Raw genomic sequence first — 16,028 nt, 5'->3', positions numbered from 1 at the left:
CACATGCGCTGGTCTTGCCCCTGCTTACACGCATATTGGACCAGCATCACTTCCAGATTATCCACCGGCACAGACCGTCCAGATGTACATGGGTGGGAAATACGTATCTGTAGAAAGAAGACTACTAGGGTGACCTCCTGCTTCCTAGATGTAGGCTTCATAGCAGCTAAACGACTCATCACTTGCAGATGGAAGTCCCCAGAACCTCCATCATTTACATCCTGGCAGCACTCAATGATAACCTGGGCGCAAGAGGAAGTGTAACCCTGAAGTAGGGAAGACACCCTTGGTCTCAGGAAATATCCCATAGCTACTTACTGGGACAATATTTTACATGATATGCAATTTCCCCATTCATTGGATGCAGATGGCATCCTTGACACAGTGGTGGAGTCCCTGGTCATTGGATGCAGATGGCATCCTTGACACAGTGGTGGAGTCCCTGGTCATTGGATGCAGATGGCATCCTTGACACAGTGGTGGAGTCCCTGGCAACGGGGAGCTGAGATTAAGTACTATAGCCACCTGATTGCCTCTTCACCTATTATTTACAGATCACATCAGCAGTAACTGCAGACATGACATTAGGTGGGAACAGTGGCAGGCACACGCAGTGGGGTCTGTTGGGGTGTTTTGTTTGGGGTTTGATTAATGGAAGTTTATTAATATGTATCATTTCGCTCCTTTGCTTGCTCGTTGCTTAAGGTGTTGCCATTTAGACACTCCATTTGGTATGTATGGGGAATATATGCTCTGATATTGGAGCTAAACAATAGTACTGTGCGCTACATAGTATCCTAAATGACTATTGTACTAAATTGTTAAAATCACACGTCATCACCATGTCCATTGCACACTGTATTATTCAACTTTCGACATGCCATTGTATTGTGGAAATTTGAAAACCTTAATAAACAATTTCAAACAAAAAAAAGTGTTTCTACATTTTTAGTTATTTTTTAATCATTTGAGCTAGAAACCATTTTTTAGGTAAAATCTGCAGATCATGCACCAGTTGATAGTTTATGTGGCACATGCGGCAAATTTATATTTATGATTACGCTAAAAACGCGGCAGTCGCACAATCGCATAATTCCAGTGGCCCTGGCTATAATGCAATAAAAGAAATTGCCCCCCAGCTCCTATTAGCACAGCATACGGCAGCCACTCATTGAAGCGCACCAGGCTCCTGCGCCCATTGGCACCTGGTGGGTGCAAATGGATGTGCTGATGTCTGCTGATATGAGCTCCCTGTGGCTGTGATGTGAGATTACAAGAAATGAAATCTGCGTTTTCCAGCACAAATTACGTTTTCTTAGTTCCAAATCAGAGTTCATGGCTATTTCTCTTTTCTGCTGCCGCATTGACTTTCAAGGTGGCCAGACAGCACTAAGAAAAGTTACTGCAGAAAAAAATAAAAAAAATAAAAAAAAATAAAAAAACACTCAAACTTTTACCATACTCAACAGGACACAGACTTCAGTAGGTCACCCCCACAAATGGAGTAAATGTCAACGTTTTCAGAACTCACACAGGATTTAGCACTCTTGGGCGTCTGAAACGTTTGTGTTTTTTGTGAGTTTAATTTTAACACGATCAAATATACATGCATTTTTTTTACCTGTTTCGCCACATAGAAAATGTTTACACAGATTTACTCCTGCCCTTAAATGGGGTAGAGCCCTGATAGCATCCGCGGTGGGAATATGCTTTGCAAACGTTTGTGAATGTCCACACTCACAGCTTTGCAGGCCTTGACCTAGGCATTTCACCCCAAGAATGTCCACTCCCTGTGGCCTTCGGCTTGATAACTCCCACTTAACTTTACTGCATATTGGTGCAATATTTTATGACTGTTTTGATTTACAACTGTAAATTGACGTTTGAGGAACTGCAGACATCCCTTTGCACTAGTAAAGCGTGACCTTTTCATGCTTAGGTTGAATGCAGTGTTGAAATTGCTTTGTGATAGAGCCCTTCCTTTGCAAACATATTTTACGTATTTGAATGTGTGTGTAATTTGCCCAGTGCTGCTGAGGTGTGTAACCGTGAGCAGCAGCGGCTCAGGATGAAAGGGAGAGGGACATCTGAGCTGAGACAAGAGAAGATCCCCGTGTGAGTAGGACTCGCCCTGGGGTAGAACGGAGCCACCCCCCCTGCTGTGGTATGTCAGATGCCTGCTCAGCATTTTATGGTACCCAAGGGGGCTGTAGGGGAGATGGAAACTGGGACGTGGCATCAGCAAGCATTGTACCCAGAAAATAAGAAGGCCCCACAAATTAAGTGCTCGTTACTGATATCTGAGGTGACCTGCAGGTCCTGATGGATTCCAGTGGTGACAGGGCAGGCCCACCCTTTCATCTTTCCAATATCATTGAGCATTACATGAAGTTATAGCGCCTTTTCTCGGTGGCGCTTAAACAGTGGAATTTTGTGTCAAAATACTGCTAATGCTTCCTGCTGCCAGTAGCATTAATAATAATATTAATCGCAGTAATATCAATATTTCGATTATAGTCCAGCAGGGATTCCTGACTTTAATCTTCCTGAGTTTCTATATATGGCTTCAAATATGACTTTATGTTTGGTGGAAGATGCCAGACAAAGCCCTTGTTTAAAGGAGGGAACAGAGCGCACCACTGCCGGGAGGGGCTGACTCGAAGAAGTATACACAGAGGGGTTAACAGTGATGTGATCACGTGATCCACCTGTTAAAGCCCCCACTCGCCATGTTCAGGGTGAGACCCATTTTATGGAACAGAAGGAATGCTGCCTTGGTAGGGCTTGGAGACAAAATATATGCCAAAAAATAGTTATTTGTGATGCTGTGAGCCAGTGGAAATGTTCCTTTCTGTCTTAACTGCTGCAGGAGGTGAGGACAAGCGCCTGGATGGAAAGCAGATTATATTTTGTAAGGTGCAGATTCACAGATGCCTCTGGTTTGTGGGGCTGCATCATAAGCACCCTCGTCGCTTAAATAAGATGGGGTACACAGTCACACTGCTACCTCGTACAGCCCCCCAAATTACTAGAAAAGTCCCTGAAACAGCGTTGTTCGTGAATGGGGAGCACTCCAGGTGGCAAAAAGCTATTTTGATTTGGCTGTTGACACACCACGTACCATTCGTGATCACGAGGGCTCATGATCTGCTAACCTTCTGCATACTAAGTATAAACCACACTCTTACGTCACCTTCTGTCATATACACAACTCTGCTTTGTTACCGCTGTCAGGTCACCTACCTCACACTGCAAAAAATGCAACTCAAAAACAGCGACTGTCAAATGTCGACACTGCGGAAATATCCCCCCATAACTTCCTAAATCCTGGGATCCTGGGGAATCGGTCACAGGACTGTGTTAATTTACTATCCTAACTGGCACATCTGACAGCAGGTACTAGGCAGCTATTGAGTGGTAAGTAGTATGCCAAGCAGTGTGTGCCAGTCTGTGTGCCTAAAGCCTTTTTGCACACGCCAAACCACAGTCTTCAGAAAGATTGCTTTGTATGTTAACGTCTGTGCTGAACAAGCTCTTTTATAAATGAATGAGGGATTGCATGAATGAATGAAATAAGTAATGAACTGAACTGTTATACAGCACCTCCAAACTGCACTGGAGCAATTCTAGTTTATGCTCGCCCACTACACTCTAACGTACCTGCTTTATTATTCATTTTTTTTAAATGTACACAACAAAAAAATATATTCGTGTTGAGCTTAAGGCAGTTGTTCGGAAACTGATCCAGGTTTTGGCATCTTGTTGGAGAGGGAAAGTATGACCTGGATTTGATGTTGATTTCATGGGTGCAGAGGATGCTGGCGAGTCTGCAGTCATACAGGAGGGGAAACTGATCCAGGTTTTGGCATCTTGTTGGAGAGGGAAAGTATGACCTGGATTTGATGTTGATTTCATGGGTGCAGAAGATGCTGGTGAGTCTGCAGTCATACAGGAGGGGAAACTGATCCAGGTTTTGGCATCTTGTTGGAGAGGGAAAGTATGACCTGGATTTGATGTTGATTTCATGGGTGCAGAGGATGCTGGTGAGTCTGCAGTCATACAGGAGGGGAAACTGATCCAGGTTTTGGCATCTTGTTGGAGAGGGAAAGTATGACCTGGATTTGATGTTGATTTCATGGGTGCAGAAGATGCTGGCGAGTCTGCAGTCATACAGGAGGGGAAACTGATCCAGGTTTTGGCATCTTGTTGGAGAGGGAAAGTATGACCTGGATTTGATGTTGATTTCATAGGTGCAGAAGATGCTGGCGAGTGGAGTCATGTTGAGGATGCTTGTGGAACTCCACAGATGCGGTTGATGGCTGGGGCGAGAAGGGCAGGCTGACTGCCTGTTTGAGGCCTGTCAGGAAGGAGCAAGTACAGCAAGCGTGGGTCCTTGGATCGCAGATGGTGCTGAAGCCAGCAGAAAGGTCCAGTAGGGTGAGGGCCATAGTGTCACCTCTGTCCAGGGTCATCTGGATGTTGTCGATGGTGGTGATGCAGGCAGTCTCTGTACTGCGGTTGGGCCTGACTCTGGATTCAGTGGTGTTGAGGAGATGGTTGTTGTTGTTGTGGTGCATGGCTAGGCATTTGTTTACCTCCTTTTCCATGACTTGTGCCGGGTAGGGTAGCAGGAAGATAGGCCAATAGTTAGCTAGTGCCTTTGGGTCATCTGAGGGTTTTTTGAGCAGGGGGAGTACTAAGGCATGTTTCCAGGCACCCAGGTAGGTTGCTGTCATGATTGTGTCGTTCAGGGTGAGGATGAGGCCGCACTGATGGGATCTAGCCCTTTGATCAAGGCACGGTGAAGGCAGGGATTCAAGGGTGGTTTGGAGGGTATGGACTGCATGGTTGTGTGGTTTCATGAGTGGTGATGTTGTCCAGGGGATTAGAGTGATCCTGCGGGCATTGGTTGAGATGGGGAGGAGGGATGCAAGGGTGGAAGGGCCGGGTGTGGCTTGAAGTTGTCATAGATGCTGGTGAACTTGTTGCTGAAGAATAGGGACAGCTGAGTGCAGAGGTCCTGAAAGGGGGTTATGCTGGTGGAGCCTGCAGTCAGAGAGGTGAAGTGTTTCACAATGGTGAAGATTTCCCTAGCACTGCAGATGCTGCTTTCAAAGTGGTCCGTGAGCCTGGAGTGTTATATTGAATTGGAAACTGTTTTGTAAATTAATATTTATGTTTGTGTTCATAAATAATCAAAACATTTAACATCTTAATACAAAATCAACATCAGTTAAAATTATTTAAACATCTTTGTTTTAATAAAAATATACTAAATAATAAATATAAAAATGATAGTGAAGTGGGATACTTTAACATTATTTTCCTTAATAATAATTATGAATGTAATTACTTTATTTTATGTATGTACTTGTTTATCAAGCAAGTGTTAATGTGCTTTAACATCTAATTATTTAATTCTAGGTTCATTTACATTTTTATTTTACATTAAAACTTTTTTTTAAAAAATAATTGTTAAACTTTAAGATTTTTCTTTATCTGTGCCTTAGGTAGATTTCTGCCGCAGTGGTGGAGACCCCCGCCTATGCACGTAAAGTTATCAGTATTAAATTTACACTTATAAATGCTATTCTAGCAACCTCCACCGACTGATTGGAAGGGGTGGAGACATATAGGGCCTGATTACAACTTTGGAGGAGGTGTTAATCCGTCCCAAATGTGACGGATATACCACCAGCCGTATTACGAGTTCCATAGGATATAATGGACTCGTAATACGTCTGGTGGTAAATCCGTCACTTTACCGTCACTTTTGGGACGGAGTAACACCTCCTCCAAAGTTGTAATCAGGCCCTTAATCCACACACAGTGGTAAACTTATACTCTGAAATATGAATAGCTAAAAAGTGTCAGGATATTACTAGGTGCAGTAGTACGTTTACATGTTAAACATGAGCAAATTTACATGTGTAATTTTACCTTTGTGAAAAGGCCTCTATATTGCCACAGGGCAGTGAAAAGCGCATGTGCATGGCAGTGCAGGGGTCCCCATGTGGCCCACGGCACCCCCTTTCCGCCAGCTGTTGCATGGCGGTAGGACCGCCATGCTAAGGCTGTCGGAAACGCATGTCGTAATCTGGAGGGCAGCGCTACTTGCAGCGCTGACCTGGCGGATTGAGACCGCAGGCACCGCCAAGCCATCGGCTGGCGGCAAACTGGCGGTGCCGGCGGTCAGACCATAGCGGCTCTCCACGGTCATAACATGGCGGTCGCACCACCCATGTCGGCTGCCCCACACACACACACACACACACACACAAGAAAATACAACTTCTAGCCATAACTTGCAAGCATCTAGCTGTGATTATGTTGATTGCATGCGCAATAGAAATCTTGACTTTGTCCCAGTAATGTAACAAAGGCTCCCGCAGCGCATGGGTGGGGAGGGGCGAGCTCCAGGGCCCCGCTCTGCACAGTACCCTGGCCTGAGAGCTCCTGTGTGATTAGAGAAAGTGTGCCCTCCCTGTACCCTGCAGGCCCCGCCCTCTAGTTTTGTTATGCCACTGCCTTGTCCTGTCACCCTCCAGAGCTTGTACTCTGACAGCTCATGATGGAGTCGGGGCCTTGAAAGTGGCCCACTCCGTACCATGTGTGACACAGGTCCCTGTGCTTTCGTTCCCTGTCTCCTGTTTTGGAAGTGGTCCCCGCATGGAATGTGAGCCCAGGCGGCTGTGCCACCTCCCCGGGCTGCCCCCCCTGCCTCTGAGAGTGGAATGCCGCCTTATCTCGGCGACGTGTCACTTTGTGTCCCACTCACCGCTATTCTTGTCCTTGCAGGACGAGTGTGCCTGGAAGGATGGCGCAGGCCTCAGGTGACCCCGGTGCCGTGGCGCCCTCTGACCCCGAGGACACGACCCCCAACATGATTGTCTACAGGAAGGTAAGGCCGCTGATTCCTTTGACGTTTTCTACGAATTGTATTAAAGTTGCAGTTTCTGTCTTCTGATGTCTAATGGCGTTCTGTTCCTAAGGCAAAAAATCCTTTCAAGTGTTACGTTTGTGCATGAGTGTTTTGTAACTTTGAATTTTCACGTTTTTAAATATTCATGCATGCAGTGTTCCCTTTGAAGATGCAATGTTAAGCAGAAAATGGTCTAGCTGGAATGTCCTTGCATATGTGCAATGTAAGTGTATAACATACATTTTTATGCATTGTAAGGAACATCGTGTTTGCACTTGTGTGTTTTGCGTCTCTCTTTGATGAAGCACGAAATCATACCAGATTAGGCATCCCATATTTCTGAGCTTCCAGGCAGTCCCTAAAAAAAATACAGAATGTTAGATTACAAGGCGTGCACTCAAAATAGCTCATCTCGAAATGAATACAGGATGCAGCACAGGACAAGCACTGGCAAATCTAACAGGACCGGCGTTGGCTGCCCACTTTTCACTTTCATTTTTCATGATCTATGTAAAACGTTGTTATGGGGAAGTGGTCCCTCTTCAATCTAAAAAAAGAAAACAGTGAATGAAAGCAAAACCGTTTAGGCCTCATAGAGTCCGCATTGCCCTATTAGTTCCTGGCACTAAAGAGAACTATTTTGTGTGTGGATGCGCTCCTTGTGAAAGGAAATGATGACATCATTCAGAGGGAAGTCAGCCAATGGCTGAAGTGGGCTGATGCATAACCCATGGTGTAGTAGGTGGAAGAAAATGTGAAAGGCACAATAATAGACCCTGGGTGAAGAGGGTTTACTAAGAATCCCTATAAATGTGTATATACTTTTTGTATAATTTTAGCAAAATCAAAAGGTTTTGGCTAACATAGACCCTAAAATAATGGCTGCTGCACAGAATACTCGAAGTAGCTGAGTCACTCATGTTACTATTATTATTAAGGTGTGGATAGGAGAGAATCCGCCCACCCCAGACTTCTTGGCTTGCCCTTTCTCCTTCATTGTCCACTTTAGCTAATTGATGAATAACTATTTTGTGGGAGTTCAGATGAATCTAGTCTGTGACACAGAACTGATTACATGATCCAGTTTAAAAGATGAATGTATTAAAATAGGCCTCGCAGAAAGTTGGTGCTGGTCTGCTGGGGAGACAATAGCACATTTTCCACTGGACCCCTCTGTTGATCTATTACAGGTCTGCTGATTTATCAGTGGCGTCTAATCAGCCACGTAGTGCTTTCTGCAGCCAATACTTCTCAGCGACCATCTCCTAAATCTTTGCCCAACCATTGTACCACTCCCATTATCCAAATCAGGCTCTTCCCTTCCTGCCTCCTGATTTCTTTCATGGAATGTTTAAGGAGTTGTAAAAGTATTTTGGGATTTTAAGAGACTGTGTTGAAATAGAGTAATTAGATGATGTTGTTTTTAAAAACTTTCTAGTACTCTCTGTTCTTTGGCAAAGTCCTGAGCCTCACAAGTGAACCAATATAAACAGAAGTGTTTACAAAGCATCCGGCTATTGTTACGGCATACAATGGTTGTCCGGAGAGGCTATCGGGAGCCTGTTGTCCATCTCACTAGTCTTTAAGGAACCTCCTGCAGTAGGTGTGGTTTGTGAGGGTCACAGACTGACTGGCAGGTGGAGGCAATGGTAATAAAGTTTCTTACTGGGTTTTGTACCCCGAGATTGGTTTAGAAGGAAAAGGCACATTGAAGAGTCTATCCAATTATTGATGAAGTTGTCTTCAAGGATGGTACTTCATGAACTTGACAGACACAGACTCCGGCCCCATTCCATCCCCAGCTCTATGTGACCCGGAAGTAATTGGAGGGTAGCCGAGATGCTGTAATAGGCCAGCACTATTTCTGTACAACTGAGAGACGAACTGCTGTGCTCTGCACTCTCTGAAGCATTAGAGGTTGGACTTTCTGAATGTTTGACATGCAGTAATGCTATGGTTTCGATGAATCTTGCAGCTGTGTTTATCAGTTTTTTTTAGGGTAAGCCCTAAGTAGAAAAATAATGATGAGGGCCTTGGGTGGTGCATGTTGGGGTGGGCTGGTATCACCACTACAATAGCTCTGGCTGGCATGATGCCTTTGATTCCACTCAGGAGTTAGTTTCTAGAAACCATATGGAGTGTTTGCAGCTCTTGATTTTTTTATTAACCTTTTTCTGTGTAGCCAGTTAAGAGTCTGGTAGGCCTGGTCAATTTACGTTGTTCTTGGAGCCGTCTAACATTGGGACAGTTTTTTTACTATTCATGCTTGTGATGTCTGTTTACAGCAGGGGTGTCCCATGTACATCCAAGAGGCCTGGTCCATGCAATATTTCTGAGAAATCCACCTACATAGACTTTTCATACAATACATATGAGGAGATTATTTCCACAGTTCGTGATAATTCTAAAGGTCAGGCACAGATCCAGGCTCCTACACTAACATGGACACCTTTGGACTTCAGAAAATGTTATTTAGGAGATCCGTTCGTGAATATTAAAGTGTGTGAAAGTTTTGAAAGAAAACTAAACTCATGAAACTAGTTCAGACACCTCCTGCAGAGTTGCTTCTTTGCGAATTCTGATGAAAAATGTTGTTCCAGATTGTGCAATAAACACATTTTTCATGGCAAGCTGAAGTAAAGTATCAAATGTAAACAAGCATTTACAATGCAACGGGTCTCACGTTTGCTCATGTTAGAGCTGATCGCGTTATAAACTCCTAACCCGACTTTTCACCTATCGGGCAAAAGTGCATTTATGTACATAACCGGAAAAAGTGAAATTAACTATGTAAAGCGCTCGACTTCTGCCAAGCGAGATCGCGCTCGTAAATTAGAGAAAAAGAAGTCCACGAGCCCGATGGAAAACAGCGAACCTCGCTTGTTTTCTGTACTTGGTCGCTGCGCTCAAGGAGGGCTAGCCACCGGAAAAGGCATGACGTATGCGTGCCTTCGACTAATGAAACCAAGCAGATTTTATTAGGCAAGCCCACGAACCAATAAAAATCACTGACGTGACGTTGACAGGGCTCCGAGCCCTTTTCTAAACACTAAAGCGTCTCGCTGCGATACGCATGCGCGAGCGCATGCAACGCAGGCTCGACTCTAAAAAGTAGGCCTCTTCTCAATTAAAACCCCAAAATACTGTCTTGGGGTGCTGGCAGCATTAACCAACACTTCCACGTTTGTTTCATTGTTCGTGTCACAAAAAAACTTTCTTGGCATTATAAACCTGCAAATCGGAGCATCATGTCATTCATCTTCATATCTAAAATAACTTTTTAGTTCAAACAGGAAAATATTTCCTGAAAGCTGTAATTAGAATAATTTACTGTGAGATTTAGTAAACTGTAGTATGAAGAACAGAGAATATGTTCATTGTAATTTGAGTCAATTTACTGTTTTAAGCATTAGTTTTGTTTGTAGTGGTAGGTGAGGAGTTTTGATAGCTGGTGTTTTGAACTAAAATGTAAATAACTGTTGGTGATTTTTAGGTCTGGGTAGGCAGATCAGCTAACAAACAGACGTATTGGTTACAGCAATGGTTCCCAACCTGTGGTCTGGAGACGCCTAGGGGTCCACAAAGCCTCCTCAGGTGGTCCGAGACTGCTTAGAAAATGTAATAATATTAACAGGGTAGGTACCCAGCTTTCAGTAATGACTCATTAGGTGGTCCCCGGATTCCAATTATGATTCAGTGGGGGGTCCCCAGGTTCCAGTACTGATAAAGTGGAGGTCCACAGAAGTCAAAAGGTTGGGAACCACTGGCTTACAGGACACATTCCAGAGTGGGTTTTGGGTCTACCACTTGCACCCATTGGCTTTCTTCAACAAGCCTCATACAGCCATTGGCTTGAGACTTTACCAGTCATGACTTAGCTTGGCCCACCACCTAATGCTATTGGTTGTCTGAATACATCCTTCTTCTAGTGGTTGCATTGAACTGCGTGAGGGACTACTTTACAAGCAAAGCCCTTTTTATTTACAGTAGAAACAAAAAGAGAACTACAGGGAGTGCAGAATTATTAGGCAAGTTGTATTTTTGAGGATTAATTTTATTATTGAACAACAACCATGTTCTCAATGAACCCAAAAAACTCATTAATATCAAAGCTGAATATTTTTGGAAGTAGTTTTTAGTTTGTTTTTAGTTTTAGCTATGTTAGGGGGATATCTGTGTGTGCAGGTGACTATTACTGTGCATAATTATTAGGCAACTTAACAAAAAACAAATATATACCCATTTCAATTATTTATTATTACCAGTGAAACCAATATAACAACTCAACATTCACAAATATACATTTCTGACATTCAAAAACAAAACAAAAACAAATCAGTGACCAATATAGCCACCTTTCTTTGCAAGGACACTCAAAAGCCTGCCATCCATGGATTCTGTCAGTGTTTTGATCTGTTCACCATCAACATTGCGTGCAGCAGCAACCACAGCCTCCCAGACACTGTTCAGAGAGGTTTACTGTTTTCCCTCCTTGTAAATCTCACATTTGATGATGGACCACAGGTTCTCAATGGGGTTCAGATCAGGTGAACAAGGAGGCCATGTCATTAGATTTCCTTCTTTTATACCCTTTCTTGCCAGCCACGCTGTGGAGTACTTGGACGCGTGTGATGGAGCATTGTCCTGCATGAAAATCATGTTTTTCTTGAAGGATGCAGACTTCTTCCTGTACCACTGCTTGAAGAAGGTGTCTTCCAGGAACTGGCAGTAGGACTGGGAGTTGAGCTTGACTCCATCCTCAACCCGAAAAGGCCCCACAAGCTCATCTTTGATGATACCAGCCCAAACCAGTACTCCACCTCCACCTTGCTGGCGTCTGAGTCGGACTGGAGCTCTCTGCCCTTTACCAATCCAGCCACGGGCCCATCCATCTGGCCCATCAAGACTCACTCTCATTTCATCAGTCCATAAAACCTTAGAAAAATCAGTCTTGAGATATTTCTTGGCCCAGTCTTGACGTTTCAGCTTGTGTGTCTTGTTCAGTGGTGGTCGTCTTTCAGCCTTTCTTACCTTGGCCATGTCTCTGAGTATTGCACACCTTGTGCTTTTGGGCACTCCAGTGATGTTGCAGCTCTGAAATATGGCCAAACTGGTGGCAAGTGGCATCGTGGCAGCTGCACGCTTGACTTTTCTCAGATCATGGGCAGTTATTTTGCGCCTTGGTTTTTCCACACGCTTCTTGCGACCCTGTTGACTATTTTGAATGAAACGCTTGATTGTTCGATGATCACGCTTGAGAGGCTTTGCAATTTTAAGAGTGCTGCATCCCTCTGCAAGATATCTCACTATTTTTGACTTTTCTGAGCCTGTCAAGTCCTTCTTTTGACCCATTTTGCCAAAGGAAAGGAAGTTGCCTAATAATTATGCACACCTGATATAGGGTGTTGATGTCATTAGACCACACCCCTTCTCATTACAGAGATGCACATCACCTAATATGCTTAATTGGTAGTAGGCTTTCGAGCCTATACAGCTTGGAGTAAGACAACATGCATAAAGAGGATGATGTGGTCAAAATACTCATTTGCCTAATAATTCTGCACTCCCTGTATATGAAAGGTAAGGAAGCCTTCAATATAGTCCATATCTCGTTCTTGTCTGGCTGTAATGTGCTTACAATGTATACGTGAGCACAGTATCCCAAACCCATTGGCTTTGACAATCATGCCTGTTGTTTATTCCACGAAACGTCAAGTTGAATGAACAGAGTGACTAGTGCACTATCAGGAGGGGCATCAGAGAGAGGGAACTAATTAACTGGTGAAGATTCCATGCTCAGTTATTTATCAGACTTTGTTTACCTGGGTTCTGTGAGATGCAGAGACGTTACCCTCTCACCTTAACTATATTGTCCAATCATAATCTTACACTCATAATACTTTATATAATTGCCATTTAAAGCACACAAATGCAAATAGGCGATATGTTATTGCCTGCTGTGCTAATGCTATGTCATTGAATGCACCTGCTAAATGCAGTGACTTCTGAGGCCCCTCCCCACTCGATTTCACCAGAAGAGACGGCCTGTGCTCCCCTGGATATCAATCTCTTTAAGAGCCTTGAAGACTTATCGTAGCGCCTCGTAATCTCTTGAGCTCCAGGCTGAACATGCTCAGGGAAGATAATCGCTTTCCTTGTAGCTTTTACCTTCCAAGCTACTTATCACCTCGCTGTCCTGCTACAACTTTTCAATCTTGCCGACAGTCCCTGCGCAGCGGAGAGATCTGGACTCAAAATAAAGAGTCCCCAATGTGCTGTTCTGAGCTCCTGGAAGGCAAAAGAACATCTCGGCTCGTTGATAGGGGGGTCCTCGAGCACCAGCGGTTTGATAAAGGCAGTGATGAAAAGTCACTTTCACCGCTGGACCCAAAGAGAGATGTGGGCATCTTTGTTTCTACCCCCCTCCTCCAGAACCCCACCATTGTCACCTGTGCACGAAGGGTTAATTCCCTGCACACATTTTCACCATGCATGCCTCACTTTCCTTCTGACTCTAATACCTCAGCGTGAAAGAGCTGCTCGAGTTTAGGAAAAAACTGTCCTCTTTACCCAGCTCTGCATCTATAACAAGCACTGAAGACATGCGTTCGAGGCAGTGCTTTAAATGGGCCGGTACTGTCCGGTACTGAGTGGCAGCATGTTTTTTATTTTAAGAGGGAGAGTACCTGCACTTCTCAAGAAAAACGTAATACCTTTCTTTTTAGAGTACAGGCGCTTCTAAGAAACAAGCACATACTATGGTACAGAGTACCTGCACTTCTATTTTTCCATTTAAAGCACTCATTCTAAAGGGAGTGCAGAATTATTAGGCAAGTTGTATTTTTGAGGATTAATTTTATTATTGAACAACAACCATGTTCTCAATGAACCCAAAAAACTCATTAATATCAAAACTGAATATTTTTGGAAGTAGTTTTTAGTTTGTTTTTAGTTTTAGCTATGTTAGGGGGATATCTGTGTGTGCAGGTGACTATCACTGTGCATAATTATTAGGCAACTTAACAAAAAAAAATATATACCCATTTCAATTATTTATCATTACCAGTGAAACCAATATAACATCTCAACATTCACAAATATACATTTCTGACATTAAAAAACAAAACAAAAACAAATCAGTGACCAATATAGCCACCTTTCTTTGCAAGGACACTCAAAAGCCTGCCATCCATGGATTCTGTCAGTGTTTTGATCTGTTCACCATCAACATTGCGTGCAGCAGCAACCACAGCCTCCCAGACACTGTTCAGAGAGGTGTACTGTTTTCCCTCCTTGTAAATCTCACATTTGATGATGGACCACAGGTTCTCAATGGGGTTCAGATCAGGTGAACAAGGAGGCCATGTCATTAGATTTCCTTCTTTTATACCCTTTCTTGCCAGCCACGCTGTGGAGTACTTGGACGCGTGTGATGGAGCATTGTCCTGCATGAAAATCATGGTTTTCTTGAAGGATGCAGACTTCTTCCTGTACCACTGCTTGAAGAAGGTGTCTTCCAGGAACTGGCAGTAGGACTGGGAGTTGAGCTTGACTCCATCCTCAACCCGAAAAGGCCCCACAAGCTCATCTTTGATGATACCAGCCCAAACCAGTACTCCACCTCCACCTTGCTGGCGTCTGAGTCGGACTGGAGCTCTCTGCCCTTTACCAATCCAGCCACGGGCCCATCCATCTGGCCCATCAAGACTCACTCTCATTTCATCAGTCCATAAAACCTTAGAAAAATCAGTCTTGAGATATTTCTTGGTCCAGTCTTGCCGTTTCAGCTTGTGTGTCTTGTTCAGTGGTGGTCGTCTTTCAGCCTTTCTTACCTTGGCCATGTCTCTGAGTATTGCACACCTTGTGCTTTTGGGCACTCCAGTGATGTTGCAGCTCTGAAATATGGCCAAACTGGTGGCAAGTGGCATCGTGGCAGCTGCACGCTTGACTTTTCTCAGTTCATGGGCAGTTATTTTGCGCCTTGGTTTTTCCATACGCTTCTTGCGACCCTGTTGACTATTTTGAATGAAACGCTTGATTGTTCGATGATCACGCTTCAGAAGCTTTGCAATTTTAAGAGTGCTGCATCCCTCTGCAAGATATCTCACTATTTTGACTTTTCTGAGCCTGTCAAGTCCTTCTTTTGACCCATTTTGCCAAAGGAAAGGAAGTTGCCTAATAATTATGCACACCTGATATAGGGTGTTGATGTCATTAGACCACACCCCTTCTCATTACAGAGATGCACATCACCTAATATGCTTAATTGGTAGTAGGCTTTCGAGCCTATACAGCTTGGAGTAAGACAACATGCATAAAGAGGATGATGTGGTCAAAATACTCATTTGCCTAATAATTCTGCACTCCCTGTAGGATACTGCTTTGTTTGATGACGCCTGTTTGGGGATCAAGACCTATTGTGACATCTTTCACTGGATGGCCCCTCAGACAATTCCTCATACCTAGAAGTTAAAATGAGGTATAGTTCTCTCCTAAAGCTGTACCTTTAGAAGTAAAGCTTATAAAGGACACTCAGGGATGTACATGAAATAAAAATGTTAGGTCTCGCCTGACACAGTGTATGCACGGTCACTTGCAAGCCTTTTTGTTAGCTTTAACTGAAAGGGGACTTGGAGTCCGCCCATTACTTACCATCCGTTGGCTTCATTGTCACTCCTTTTTGCAGGCTCCTGATTGGCCTGCGAGTGGTAGTTTCACTTTCTCTTCATTTATTCCTCCTGTCAATGGAGCATGGACCATGTACTGATTACCTTTTCTTGATTAGTGTCCTTCCGCAGGTGACGCTGGAGTTCAGGTTCTTTTTATCTTCTTCCTCCACTGTGCGGTTTCTCTCTAAAAACCACCTTGCAAAAAAGAAAACAGCCCCCTCTCCTCCACAAATACAAGTCTCATTGCTTGGTCAGGACAAGCAGATGACTGATCAGTATGTGCATTCCCAGTGAACATGCACCAGCTCCTGCATCTATCAAAATTCAATGAAACATTAGAAACTGAAACATGGCCTTGCGAGGGTGGTGTGCGCAGAGGTGGAATATCCCATAAAATGACTAATAAACTTGTGTTTACTTACCAGCCTTCCACACAT

At 44.0% G+C, this 16,028-nt stretch overlaps 1 protein-coding gene across 2 annotated transcripts in view; it reads left to right on the top strand.

Annotated features, from left to right (window-relative positions):
* RGS6 (regulator of G protein signaling 6) overlaps window positions 1-16,028 on the top strand; it is a 964,496-nt gene that overhangs the window by 128,837 nt on the left and 819,631 nt on the right. For both annotated transcript variants that reach the window (XM_069208950.1, XM_069208949.1), the window contains exon 2: window positions 6,799-6,901. In XM_069208950.1, coding sequence (XP_069065051.1) covers window positions 6,818-6,901 — 84 coding nt within the window. In that variant the 5' untranslated portion in view covers window positions 6,799-6,817. The remainder of the gene's footprint in view (window positions 1-6,798; window positions 6,902-16,028) is intronic.

The sequence above is a fragment of the Pleurodeles waltl genome, chromosome 9 (genome assembly GCF_031143425.1).
Source record: "Pleurodeles waltl isolate 20211129_DDA chromosome 9, aPleWal1.hap1.20221129, whole genome shotgun sequence".
NCBI classification, from domain to species: domain Eukaryota; kingdom Metazoa; phylum Chordata; class Amphibia; order Caudata; family Salamandridae; genus Pleurodeles; species Pleurodeles waltl.
This window is presented reverse-complemented; position numbering and strand designations above follow the sequence as displayed.